We start from the raw sequence: 14,193 nt of genomic DNA, 5'->3' as shown, positions 1-14,193 counted from the left end.
ACATTACTACGCCGATATTAAAGAGCACCGAACCACGGCGTCAAAAATGAATTTAAGTATTTCATCGTGTCTGCCTCTACGCACCGCTTTCTGGCGAGCAGAAGTTGTTGGCCGGGTGAATTTCAGTGCACGTGTTATCACAAATATCACAAAGAGGGTGGGAAGGAGAAAACCTAATCGCCATTTTAAGGCTCGGCAGAAGACACCGACGCTTCTACCACGTCTTACCCTAGTAACACCGGAAGAGTGCCTGTATACAAGAGCTATTCTGGTGCCTAATGTTACACCTTCAGAGTGTCGTGAAGAAACTGAAGACTGATGATTAGGTGTAGCGCAGAAATGCTTTGTAGTTACGTTTCTCGTGTGTCAGACAGAGCCAGAAAGTATGAGGAGATTCGAATACGCTGGGCACCGAGGATAATTTGGTCAAAAAGATTTATAGTAGTGTAATTTATTTAGTTAGCTCACAACTGATGTTTATTGCAAGTAATATCACGTGAAAATGAAACATCTGCCAAAATACAACCAATGAAACTTATCGAGCTCGTATACACTTCTGGCACCTCGCATTCATTTACTCGCGAAAAAAACAACAACAGATGCCGCGCTTCTTCTGTGCATTGCTACGCCTGAGTGAGCAATAAACGGAACGAAAGTGAAGCGACGGAGAACGAGAAACGCATTTACGCATAAACAGACCCTTTCAGTTACAAATGTCGCGTTATGCTGACGCGCTGAAGCAGGAGAACGCTCGAGCGCTCGTGGCGCTTCGTTGGCGCCAGACGTAATACGCGCTACACTCGCGCTCCGGCGTCAGAACAGGTTCCTGCCGAACGGCGTCGACGCCGGCGACACCGGGTCGCCGGACGCGTTTCGTCCGCGCGTCGCCAGCTCCGTCGTGAGGGCTCCGGCAGCGGCGGCGGCGTTGGACGGCCGGTCGCCGTCGAAGAAGCCGCACCGCTTCGCCGGGTTCATCGGCGACGCAGCGGGGCACGCGAAGGCTGCGGCGAAGGTGCGGAAGTTTTTCAGCGGCAACGTGCACGACAGCCGCTGCCGCTCGGTGGGTTCGCGGGCGCAGTGGGCCTGGCAGAAGGAGACGAAGAAGGCCTGCTCCTCGCTCAAGCCCAGGAAGCTGCGCCGCTCGTGCCAGCCGCGGTCGCCCATCCACCGGGTGGCGTTGAAGGCCGCATAGGCTGCCAAGGAGACACCGCGCCAGCAATCGCGTTAACGGCAGGCTTAAAGGAGAGAAGAGTAAGGAGGAAAAAAAAACGCTCGCCGATGTACGCGAATCCTAGGCACTCGTGCATCGAATGACACCGAAGCGGTATTGCTCGGTTCGATTCCGTCGCTACACCCGGTTTGGTTGCTACAATTAATTTTTTAGGGGGGGGGGGGACGATATACGTGTGCCAAAGCAGGGATGATACAAATGGCATTACAAGGCACATGATACGTTCATTTAATTAAGATATGCGGTTTTACCCAACCAAACCGCGAAGCGATTATGAGGCACTCCATAGTGGGGGACAACGCTTTAATTTCAACCAGCTGGGGTTCTTTAACGTGCACCGCATGCCCAGTCCACTTCTGTTTCTGCATTTCGCCCCCTTGGAAACGCGGCCTCCGCGGCCGCGATTCCATCCCGCATCCTCGCACTTAGCAGGGCAACGCCAAAGGCACTGGCCCATCACGGCGGGTACACGTGAAGAATCATTTAATATGTGTCAATGAGCTGCACTAACAATTGAGTACGGCACAGTTCCAGCCGGTAATGGTTCTTGGAAAATATGTGCGTTTCATAACCTCTGTAAACGCAAAATGCGTGTCAGAGATGCAGAAGTTGGTGGTGCCTGAGTTTCCATATGCTTCATTATATACTCGAACGTTGCACCGACTTCCCTTTATGTTTCAAATAAAAACAGAAACTGTACACGGCACGAACGTACTAGTAAAAACGATTATCATAGCCTAAAGTCCCAGACGCCATACGTACAAAATATTCGTCTATTTTTGCCTCTCTATAGCTAATCTGCAATGTGGAGCTTTGAAACTGTGACGTAAGAAAAAAAAATACAAATTGCTCGCCAAAGAAAGAAAAAAAAAACAGCGCAAGAGTACAGGCAAGGTAAATCTTATTCTATAGCTTTCATAAGTCCTGAACGTTACGCTTCAAAGCAAATTCGAAGCACCGACGCAGTCTGCATGGTTAGCTGTTCTTTGACAATTGACAGCGACCACGCCGCCAGCGCCAAGGTTGCTCCGGGCATCCCCTTAACAGATCCTCGGCAAAATTCAGATTGCAGCGACTGTTCGGTTCCCTAAACCGAACGTTTGTGAGTAGCAGTTGTAAGCCACTGACACCGTTTGGACTCTCACTTCACAATGAAAATTCTCTGCGTTCTCTGTCTTATATGCTCGTCAACAACAGTAGCCGTCGTCGTGCCGAAGTGATTGTGAACGTACTTTACGTCATACCGAAGTCATAAAATAACGTATCGCCGCTGCCGTGCAGTTACCTGCATTGTTAAAATATGTCTTTTTATGCGGCGTGCACGTAAATGGGACGAATAAGCCTACGGGCCGGATGGGGATTTTCTTCGCTCATAACTGCAGCGTGTTCCGGCCGACATTAGCCTAGCTGTTCAGGCGAAAAACAACAACAAAGATTTAAAGAACAGCAGGCAAAAGACAATTATAAGACCTAAGTGTCCGGTCGTTAGAGATCTGGTGATTGAGAGTGGGTCATAAAAACGTGTCTTGCGCCGTCTTTCCTTTAATCATTTTTTTTTTGACAGCTTGGATTAAGTTAGCGGGACACGCTGTACGAATGACGCACACAAAAGAAAATAGAAACTATCCGTCTTCGCTCAAACCTACACATTCGTTTCTGTGACCGATGAATATCTAATATTAGCCGAGAAAATGAAAGCCAATCTTGTTCTTTATATAGCTGTACTTCTAGCTGGGCTTGTTGGTGCATATTGAGTAAATAAGTAGGAGCGCAACCTGGTACATGGATGAAGAAAGAGGAAGAGGAGAGCGCTGTACTATCAGCGCTTTTATACCGCACGTAGCCCGGCGACAAGGACACTGACATAGCACAATTCCGTCTATTCATGTAACGATGGCATGACCACAGCGACGGTGTAACGACAATGGCATGGCGGCAATGGCATGACGATTACGGTGGCGTGGTGAAAATGACTGTAAAGTGCGAAACGGACTGATGGCGCAGGCGTCACCATTCTCAAGCTATCGCGTAAGAACGATTGCTACAGCGCGTGCGATATGCATATTTTTTTCTGAATAATTAACACACCCTTAGCAGATACTGTCAAAATCATGGCGTCACGGGATGTTGATGCGGAAATATAACACGGTAAGACGTCGCCATCCGAATTTTCTTCTAGCTTTTTTTCTAGGCTATCAAGCATCTGTTGTTGCCACGAGGGACCTCTACGAGTTTCGAATCATTTACAAACAAATAGACGAGTAACCCGTGTCCGTTGCCTACGTTTACTGAGGTAATCGCAAATAGAATCAGGAACACCTTAGACTTCTGTCAACCAAAGGACCACGCAGGATTCCGTAAAGGCTACTCAACAATAGACCAGTCACACTATCAATCAGGTGATAGAGAAATGTGCGCAATATAACCAACCCTTATATACAGCTTTCGTTGATTACGAGAAAGCGTTTGATTCAGCCAAAACCTCAGCCGTCATGGAGGCATTACGGAATCAGGGAGTAGACGAGCCGTATGTAAAAATACTGAAAGATATCTGTAGCGGCTCCACAGCCACCGTAGTCCTCCGTAAAGAAAGCAATAAAATCCCAATAAAGAAAGGCGTCAAGCAGGGAGATACGATCTATCCAACGTTATTCACAGCGTGTTTACAGGAGGCATTCAGAGACCTGGATTGGGTAGAATTGGGGATAAGAATTGATGGAGAATACCTTAGTACTCTGCGATTCACTGATAATATTACCTTGCTTTGTAACTCAGGGTACCAATTGCAATGCATGCTCACTGACCTGGAGAGGCAAAGCAGAAAGGTGGGTCTAAAAATTAAATCTGCAGAAAACTAAAGTAATGTTTACCACACTCGGAAAAGAACAGCAGTTTACGATAGGTAGTGAGGTACTGGAAGTGGTAAGGGAATACATCTACTGAGGACAGGCAGTGACTGCGGATCCGGATCATGAGACTGAAATAATCAGAAGAATAAGAATGGGTTGGGGTGCGTTTCGCAGGCATTCTCAGATCATGAACAGCAGGTTGCCATTATCCCTCAAGAGAAAAGTGTATAATAGCAGTGTCTTATCAGTACTCACCTACGGGGCCGAAACCTGGAGGCTTACGGAAAGAGTTCTACGCAAATTGAGGACGGCGCAACGAGCTATGGAAAGAAGAATGGTGGGTGTAACTTTAAGGGATAAGAAAAGAGCAGATTGGGTGAGGGAACAAACGCGAGTTAATGACATTTTAATTGAAATCAAGAAAAAGAAATGGAGCATGGGCAGGACATTTAATGGGGAGGGAAGATAACCGATGGTCATTAAGGGTTACGGACTGGATTCCAAGGGAAGGGAAGCGTAGCATAGGGCGGCAGAAAGCAGCAGCAGCAGCAGCGGCAGCGGCGGCAGTGGCAGCAGCAGCAGCAGCGGACAAAGGCCTCTCCCAGCGATCTCCAATTAGCCCTGCCTTTAGGCAGCTGATTCCATTTTGCGCCTGCAAATTTCCTAGTTTGATGACCCCGCATAATTTTCTGCCACCTTGGACTGCGCGTCTTTCCTTTAGTACCCATTCTGTAACTCTCGTTGTCCACCGCTTATCTGCCCTCCGCATTACATAGCCTGCCCAGCTCGATTTATTTCTCCTAATGTAAACTAGAATATCTGCTATATGATACAATCGCATCGATTGTATCAAGCGCCTTATGACATAGTGGATACGACAGGTGTCGTAATGGATAGTTCCGGGTTAAGTTTTACCAGTTCCGATCCGTAACATCCGATCTCATCCGTAACTCTTTTGTGGTCAACGCACATTGCACACATATGCGCGAATGCTTCAAGGTTAGTAAGGTACATAAGACGCAAGTTGCATAATTCTACCAAAGACATTCGTAAACTAGCTTATCTAACATTTGTTCGACTCAGCTTGAAGACGCCGCATCCGTCTGGTCTCCCCGTCAGAGATACTTGATCGAAAAACTCGAATCTATCCAGAATAGGGCTGCGCGTTTTATTTCACGTTGTTATGACTATAACAAACGCATAACACAAATTAAACTGGACCTCTTACTACAGCCCTTGCATTATCGTCGTGATATAACCCTGCTATCATTATTTCATAAATATGTCCATAATACGGCACCATCAGTCCTGCCTCTTGAACCTCCTGATTAGAGGTCACACCGGCTGTACAATCAGTTCAATTTCATGCGTATTTACGGAAATACTAATTCATTTAACTACTCCGCTCTTCCAAGAGCCATTCGCCTTCGGAATAATCTTCCTAATGCCATCGCTTATGAGAGGGACCAGGAAAAATTCCGGCATCTTCTAGCAACGCATTTTTCAAACTCTACATAACCTAACGTGTTATTTTTTCTTGAGTTTCCTGTTATTATTGGTGCTATTACCCGTTAAATACTGTTTTATTATAGCCAAATATTGTCCCGCTTGCTCTGTAATTCTATTGGTTATATTTTACTTTGTTAAAATTTCTTGTTCACTGACCTCTCGCATTCTAAATCATTCGGTTTGTCTTTTGCACAATTTTTAACACTACATTACTGCATGTTAGCACATTTCTTACACTGCATTTCTTGTACATTTATTCGTATATGTATTATAATTATTGTATAACCTTTGAGTGTACTCTCCCCCCTTACACAATGCCTCTAGGGGCCTGTAAGGTATCTTTAAATAAATAAATAAATAAACATAACATAAGCTTAGAAATTTTCGCATGCAGCCGCCACTGGTTTCCGACCACCGCAGCTGCAAATCGAACCCGGGACCCCTTGCTCTGCAGTAGAACTCCAGTTACCGAGACACCATCGCTGACTCGGTAACTATGCCCGGTAACTCTCGGTAACTCGGTAGCTATACCCGGTAACGCTCGGTAACAATAGCGAGAAATACCATGCAACCTGCGTTGTACACTGTGTAATTGCTGGTGTAGTTTATATTCAGTCTTCTCAGTAGTGTCTCGTTAAGGTGTACTGGATTTGTTGATTACACTTGTTGAATATCAAATCAACACGTGAGAACAGAAGCAAAGGATTTCAGAAAGGACACGAGAACGCGATTGAAGTGCCGTCGTTATGTCGATGTTCTCGCAGATACTCCTTGGCAACTTCATCCATTTTTAATCTGTGTACACGACGTTGGTTGCCTATATCAAACGAACGATTACAACGTCATTTAAGATTAGCATAGGCTCAACCTGACAGTTCTTGAAAAGCCACAACGCTTGTGTAGCAACGGCCACAATATGCCGAGATTCCGTAAAATTCCGTAAACACACACACACACACACACACACACACACACACACACACACACACGCACGCACGCACGCACGCACGCACGCACGCACGCACACACACACACACACACACACAGTCTTCCGTTATAGAGCCATAGCGACCGTTAGCCATGTCTACGTGCCTAAGCATGTCACCCATTTGATAGCTAGAGCTAGAGTTATCATGAGCAATAACGAACTCTATGCGGCTGGGAGGGCTAGAGAAAAGACATGTTTTTCCCAACAATAACTAGGTTGGTCCGGCATTTCGCTCTATACCTAGGTATCGGCATTCACAGACAGTGTTGCGCACCTATCTCTACTGCAGCGACGCCTTCGAAGGGCTCCAGGTCCCCCGCGGCAGCAGAGGCGGCTGCTTCGTGGGTTGCGGCCGCGCAGGCTCCAGTCCTACGCTCGTACTCGTGGTAAGAGGCCTTGCCCCACCAGAGGCCCGACGAGGTGCCGCCGCGGCCCTCGAACAGAACACCACGCGGGTCGAAAGCCCGCGCCAGAGCCGCCGCGTACTGCGCGCCTAGACCGGCCATGTTTACGGCACGGCCGCCCCCTTCCACGAACAGTGGGCTGCTCAGGGCTTGCAGCGAGACGGACAGCTCGTTGGTGTAGTAGTGGTACCTGCCATTGATGCAGGCAAGTCGGTTGGAGTAAGTTGATGTTCGCCTCGATGTCAGTGAGGGAAACTTGAAGATGTGGATTTCGCGAAGTCACATTACAGTAGGCAAGCCAGTGACGCTGATTGCAATGGGGTTAACTGTTTATTAAAATAGAATACGCAAGCGACAGAATGGAAAGTATTTACACGGACATCAAACTACGAGTCATAGGTTAGAATTTTGATCTTCTTTCTTAGCCGAATCTCCATCGAATCCCCTTCCAACGGCCCCGCACGTACCTAAAAGCATCCCCAGCAACCCTCTCGCCCCATCGTTCCTCCAATCACACTGCGGTGCGCGCAGTGTGCACACAACGGGGCTCCAAGGTGACACTATCGGGAGTTCCAATACGTCCAGGCCATTGCCACAAATCCTTTGCAGTGCAACGAGTCCCCTTTTGTCTCACAACCTCGCAAAAGACACACTTCCCCGAAGAAGGCACTTCCACGCTCCGTTGGGGCATCTGGACAGTTTGCGAATGTCTCGGCATGGTGCGGTTCAGCGGCGAGGGGTTGCCTTCAAAGCCACGGCACTCCTTCTGCGAAACGACCGGTGGAAGCCCCGACACACAGTCACCCCGCCTACGCGCTCTTCGTAAACCACGGCTCCGCCACCCCCCATGGCTATAAATAACCGCCGTCTTGGTGTCCAACCACGCGTCTCTTCTGACCACCCCGCGCGACCCTTACATGCAACCGTCCGCACAAACAACGCCGAACTCCACTGGGCAGCGGAACAGATACAGACAATGTAACAGGTTTGCCTAAAGGGTGAACAGCGATGGCAAAGTTTTGGCATATTACAGTAAGTAAAGCTCTTGCTTTTTTTTTTGGAGCAGCATACATTTTACTGAAGATTCGGGCTACCTAAATGAGCGTGGCATCAAGCGTCGGAAGATGTGATGAGTACACTTGACGAGCGCGAGCACTCGCGGTCACAACATTGGCGCGCTAAGGTTAACATCGGCACTAACAACACGAGCTAACACTCGCGCCTGGTCGTTCACAGCGAACCTTCGGTGATGCGGTTCCCTTTACAATTTCTCTGTGCAGCTCATCCGAAAACTCAGAGGTTCACGTGACTTCTAACAGTGTCCCCACGGAATGTTAGTGCACATAATGACACCAACATGGCACCAGCCGTGTCGTATCACCCTGCACATGCAGCAGATAACGCTACTTCTAACACTCCCCTCGCGGCCTGCGCTTGCGCCGTCACATCCAACGTTACTTGAAACAGCTAAGTTGGCAGCACCGGGTACATTACGTGCGTGGTGGCGGCTCCGACGATGGTGCAAAGGCGCATTGAGTGTTCATGTACTTGCTGTCGCAACGAAATCTGCGTTTTCTTGCGAAAACAATTATATGGACACTCCAGGCGCATTTCCTCCGTCAGCGTCGGCCTGAGGTTCCGTATAAAGCCCGAGGGCGATAAATTCTTTGCCGCGCGCCGAGTGAAAGGGTGCGAGGGTGAGCCGGCTATCGCGGCTCAATCACACGCACGAAAGCCAGGGAAGCGGGGAGAAAGCGTGCCGTCTTCCGTCGCGCGCAAGCATCCCGAGGTAGTTTAAGGAGTAGGGCCGCGGTTCTACTCCAGGCGGCTTGTGCGGCCGTGAGGCGCGGCCAGGCTGCTATATATTAAAAGCCATTTACGACGGGGACGCAGTCCGGCCGCGCGCTGTTTTCTCGGCTTAGTTCGCGGGGACGCGAGACAAAGCACGAAGGTGAATTCGCTCGCTGCTGCTGCCGCGCTTCCTCGCTCTAGCGTTTTCACAGTGAGTTTCCGTGGTCATTGAGTGAGGTGCGCTCATTTGTGCTTGTACGCACGTACCACCATGCTTGTTAATTTATATAGTGAGACTACGTTTACAAGTTTATACACCCGATAAAACTGCTATCCTTACTTGGTATAGCTGTCCACTAACTTGCTACCACAATGAATGCTTCGCCTTTCTGGTCAAACTGGGAGTTCTTTTCGTTAGCTATAGTACATCCATTGCTTTAGAGAAAACCAGTGTCACGCCAGTTTATGAGAATAATCGCCGTTAAACGTCATCTTTTGTACTCACAACGTCCAGTTGTGAGTAGTGAGTGTGAGTTGTGAGTGATTGAAATCACCCATGTAACATACAGAACTACATACGTTTCAATAACGAACAAGCTCAAAACAAGCATCCGAACCATTAATAAAGCAATGCTTACGCCGCCCAGCAAATGTACTGGTCGTTTTGCAACAGCTTCACTAAATTAACGTTAATTCAGCTTAACACCAAAGGTCGCGGGTTCCAGTACCTTAATTAGCTCTATCTAAATAACTGTGCCTAATTAACTTCACCTTAACAGCAATGGTAGTGGGTTTGAGCGCCGCAATGAACTCTAGCTTAATTAAACCTGTCTTATCGTGTTCGCTATCGAGCCCAACAAGCGAATGTTCGGTAAGGTTGATAACGACCGATGGGGGTTGATAAAGGTTTATGCTGGTCGGATCAAGTTCTATAGAATTGATAATGACACCGGGCTGCGTGGAGTTGAGCAAGCGGGCCATTGATTACGCATACTTAGCCAACTACCAGAGGAGTTCCCGCGCAATGTTTTGTTTTTCTCATTTTCGCTATCTTCTCGCTGTTCTTGATATGAAGGACCGATTTGTCATTACAGAAGCCTAACCTTTCGATCTAGCTCGGCTTAATATATTCCTGTAGTGTCCCTTTTGTGTCCTGATAAAGTCTGTCACCGCTGGCCCTCCGCTGCCTTTTACGAGCTGTTACTGCAAATAATAAGAAAAAGAAATCCGCTCAGCCACCGGAAAAGAGTCCGCTGCGCCTGCACGTCCTCGGTCTGCAGGGCTCGTTCCAGGCCCTTTCTCCTCATAAGCGTCCTGCGAGCCTCCAGGGCGTCCAGCCAGTAGCGAAAGACGTCGTCCCTGGGCTCCGGAAAGTGCTCGAGCAGGGCGTCCGTCTCGGAGGCGTTCAGAAAACCGCCCGCGGGCCACAGCGAGGTGTTGACACCTCGCAGCTTCTCCACCGCCGTGTCGCGCGTGTCACCGTCGATCCAGGGTGACCTCATGAACAGACTGATGGCCGCCTGCGTGACGCCCATGAGGATGTCGTCCACCTCTGACCGGACGCGCGGCGGATGCTTGGTGCTGATGTAGCTGCGAGTGGTTTTTGGGAAACATTTCTAGTGGGCGGAACATTCCACGCAAATGAAGCCCGCACCAGCAACGCCACGCGTAAACATGTCATATATATTACAGAAGCAATACTGCAGCATTCTTTTTATCCGTAGCGCTTCCTCAATTGCGGAAGCGTCTTGCTAGCTGTATTAACAGGCTTTAACAACTGCAGGTTGATTAGCATAATGTCGTCATGCCAGCAGTAATGAAATAAAGCGAACGCAAGATATTAAAATAACAAAAGCGCGTCAGTTGATTTCAAAGTTGGGCGAAAGTTACTCTGCAACAAACTGCGCCAAAATAACGTCGTAAAGTGATGAAAAAGGGTGTTCCTTGCGAGAAGAAATGAAGAAAAGGTGGGATAACCTAGACAGCCCTAAACTTTGAATTTTCAGCCTTTCACAGCGCATTTGAATTAGAGCTGATTATGCCTGCGTGCTTAATTCGATTTGGATGGGTAAGAGTCCAGGGTGGTTCAATATTACAATGGGACCCCTTCTCACCTCCAAGTAAGTCCGTCGCATCCACTTCGAACTGGTGTTAGTATGCATAACAGGCTCGCATAGCAGTTTAATGCAGATGAGTTGTCTGCGTTCGTGTTGTCATGTTTCAACAACCAGTGCTACCCAACGCAAAGACAAATGTTACGAGAAACCTGGACATATGGGAGGAAGCATGTAGACACGAGTCTTCCGCATATGAACGTTTCGAATATGCGTCGTCCACGTTTACAGATTTGCATGTTTAGATTTTCTACAGAGTGGCTTGCTGAAGAATACAATTTGTTGTTTATATCTCTGGGGTTAGAAAAACTTTACATAAAACGGCTGGGTATTGTAAAATCCAACGAATAACTTATAAGAGCCTTTCCCCCACTACAGCCCTCTCTCGTTTCCCTAGAATAGCATCGTGAACTTTGGTGCAGTGAAAGCGCCTGAAATTGCCTTCGGAAACCGCGCTCAGGCACCTGGAGAGAAAAAGCAATCCGAAGGCCCTGTTCGCTGCCCAGAAGCAGTCGGCGTGTCGGGCCTCGACGAGACGCACGGCCGCTGGCCTCGCAGGGAGGGTGGGATCGGCCATCCAGCCCAGCAGCTGCACCAGCGTCCAGCCCAGCTGGTAGAGCACAGTCTCGGCCGGCAGCGACCCGAGGAGCTCGTCCACCGCTTGCAGGACCTTCACGTTGGTCGCCAGCACGCGGTCGGCGTCGGTCACTCTGCGCCAAATGCAATGCGAAACCACACTAGCACGTAACAAACGTAGCATGGCAAAGTAACCCAAAAGCAAGCTGAGAACTACATGATCAGCGGCGAAACGGAGGAAAGATAGGCGTAACTTTAAGAGACAAGAGGACGTTAATGTGCATTCGAGGATCAAAATGGGTGACTGACGGCCTAGTGGAAATTAAACGGAACAAATCGAGATGAGAGAGCTTTATTTTACAGCACTGGCGTAAAAGCACGGGAAACGCTGTCGCGGGCGGCCGATAATTAGACAGATTAATAAATTTAGGAAGTTCACAGGCACAAAATGCATCTGTCTGATGGAACACAGGAGTTTGTGGTGATCACCTAGACAGCTTTCCGCCGTGCAGTGGACTTATACTGTAGGCGGGTGACTGCAGCTGGCAGACGATAACCACTAGAAAATTCGATTCCTATATTTCGGCCTAATACAATGTTGACAGTAACTAGCGTGGATGGTTCACCAGCTATGTGTGCCACATACTTATCACACACGCTGCGAGCAGAGTGAATTTTTGTGTTCATCGGCTGCAAACGCGGCTAAACGCCACTGGTATTTCTTTTCTGAATGGTTTTTTTTTTCATGGCATTCTAAAATTTCGAAGCAATTCTTTCTTGTTAGGCCTGCAAGTTTTCCTGCAATTCTAGCCAATCTGGAAGTGTGTTCTACTGAGCAGGATTTAATCGCCAAGATTCCTTTCCTTAAGTGCCTTTCGGATACCTTGCACTCCGCGCTAATGGTTTTTACCTATGTGCCAACTTGAGGTGGCGATTGAGCGACGTGGCCCACTGGGCGGCGGTTGTTCGGGGTGTAGCCATCTTCTGGATCTGCTTTAATTGGAAGGCTATCTCGCTTTGGCCACGGTTCGCTGCTTCGGACAGTGCACCAGCGACCGCGTACTCATCGTGACGCAGGGTCTCCAGATCCCTGTGGGAAATGCCGGAATCGAAGACGTCCCAATGTATTCCTAACAAATTCACAATGGAGACAATTGTGAAGCGGTCTCTGGGCAAGTACAATGCGCCTGTTCCTTTTGTTCGACTGTATTCGTCATCATTCATTCTTGAAAACCGGCCTACCCCGGAGATCAAAAAGTTGGAGAACCCTTAGACCACTGACCAAGCCTGCAAAAGAATAGCACTTAAATAAAATTACTACATTTATACGCTTCCAGAGCTGCACATAATAACGACTACTTTCATTATTTAGTTTTTCCGGTGTTAACCTTGCTTGTGTGATGCTGTGAGGATGTTAATAAATGAATGGAAATGAAGGAAAACTCCCCGTATGCAGTAGAGTGCCTTGTGCCTATTTTCATCAAAAGAATCCCTTACACGAATCCCTGCGCTACGCGCCTCCTACATTAGCACAAAAAGGAGCTCGTTCGCGGTTGAAGCCATTACACAGGTCATCTGAACATGATGCTTCTAATTTCCAGTCTCTGAGACCGAACGGTGCGTTGTACTACTTGGGGCAAGGCTGTTTCGTTTCCATATAGAGCGCAATTTATTCAAACAAAACCTCAAGGGACGGGGCAAATAAGTTACCTTTATCAAGAGTTGAATTTATTGAGAGAGAGAGAGAGCGCACCACTACACAAGATGCTCTCCTTAAAATGGCAGATAATTCATAATCGATAGCATAAAATAGGTATAGTAGATCTGTTTACATAGCTTCTTGTTACGAAGTCTCTCCTTGCGCGCAGCCGCTGACTAGAGACAGCAGCACACAGCGTAATTACAAGTGAAAACAAGTCATCTGGTAAGAAAGAATGGCCATTTTAGTGAAGCAACCACTCTTGACATCATCAATAAGTTTGATGTTCCTCACAGGCCTGAGCGCAACGCGCGGACGTTTTCTTTTTTTTTTTTTTTGCGGCCATCGGAAACGCTGAGCAAACCAAGAGCTCAACTACGTTGCCAGCACAAAGACATCACAGCAAGCCATGACCATGGTACTGGCACACGCACCACGCCCTATAATTGCTACACGATTACTAAAGGGAACTGTGGCGCCAGCGTCTACGAGAGCTTCAAGCAGGGCCAACACGGGCATGTTGGTTACTACATAAACTTCGTCTTTCTCGCTTTTAAAAATGGGTTCGTGACTTTGGAAACCGATTGTTGTGAAGAAAGCACTGCGTTATACATTATTCAATAAACATTATTAAAATTTTCCAAAAGCAAGATTCGAACACAAGACATCGAGCGCGAAAGCCCGTTATTTAAACCATTATGCCCCTGATGCATGGACAAGCGGGACCACTGCAATTAGCAGTGATTGTGCATATTCGCAGCCTTATTGCCGGCTACATTAAGGAAAGTATGGATTCCTTTAATATTTCGCCCAATGAAGACAGCTAAAGCGCATCAAAGGAATTCACAAGGACGTCCGAAGGCACAAGCAGGAACGTCATACAAATCCATGTACTAACCACCATTTCCTATAGTAATTATTGGAGGATACTATGTACCACGGTAACAACAAAAGCCAGCAAGAGCTGCCTTGGCTTACATACAAGAAAAGCTTGTAGAACTGGCGAGAAAACTCGTAAAAGATAGTCGCAAA

The 14,193-nt window shown here is 47.9% G+C and overlaps 1 protein-coding gene across 1 annotated transcript; it reads right to left on the bottom strand.

The window, feature by feature from the left end:
- Nucleotides 1–453: 453 nt before the first annotated feature.
- On the bottom strand, nt 454–13,578 carry LOC142574916 (neprilysin-1-like). The gene is made up of 6 exons (XM_075683909.1): nt 13,541–13,578; nt 12,373–12,552; nt 11,351–11,596; nt 10,012–10,362; nt 6,852–7,171; nt 454–1,193 (listed from the first exon to the last, which is right to left on the bottom strand). Exons 1-6 carry the CDS (start codon nt 13,576–13,578, stop codon nt 814–816), a joined length of 1,515 nt encoding a protein of 504 aa, XP_075540024.1. The 3' UTR covers nt 454–813.
- Nucleotides 13,579–14,193: the final 615 nt, after the last annotated feature.

The sequence above is a fragment of the Dermacentor variabilis genome, chromosome 3 (genome assembly GCF_050947875.1).
Source record: "Dermacentor variabilis isolate Ectoservices chromosome 3, ASM5094787v1, whole genome shotgun sequence".
Taxonomy (NCBI): domain Eukaryota; kingdom Metazoa; phylum Arthropoda; class Arachnida; order Ixodida; family Ixodidae; genus Dermacentor; species Dermacentor variabilis.
The sequence above is the reverse complement of the archived record's forward strand: the minus strand, read 5'-3'. Positions and strand labels throughout refer to the sequence as shown.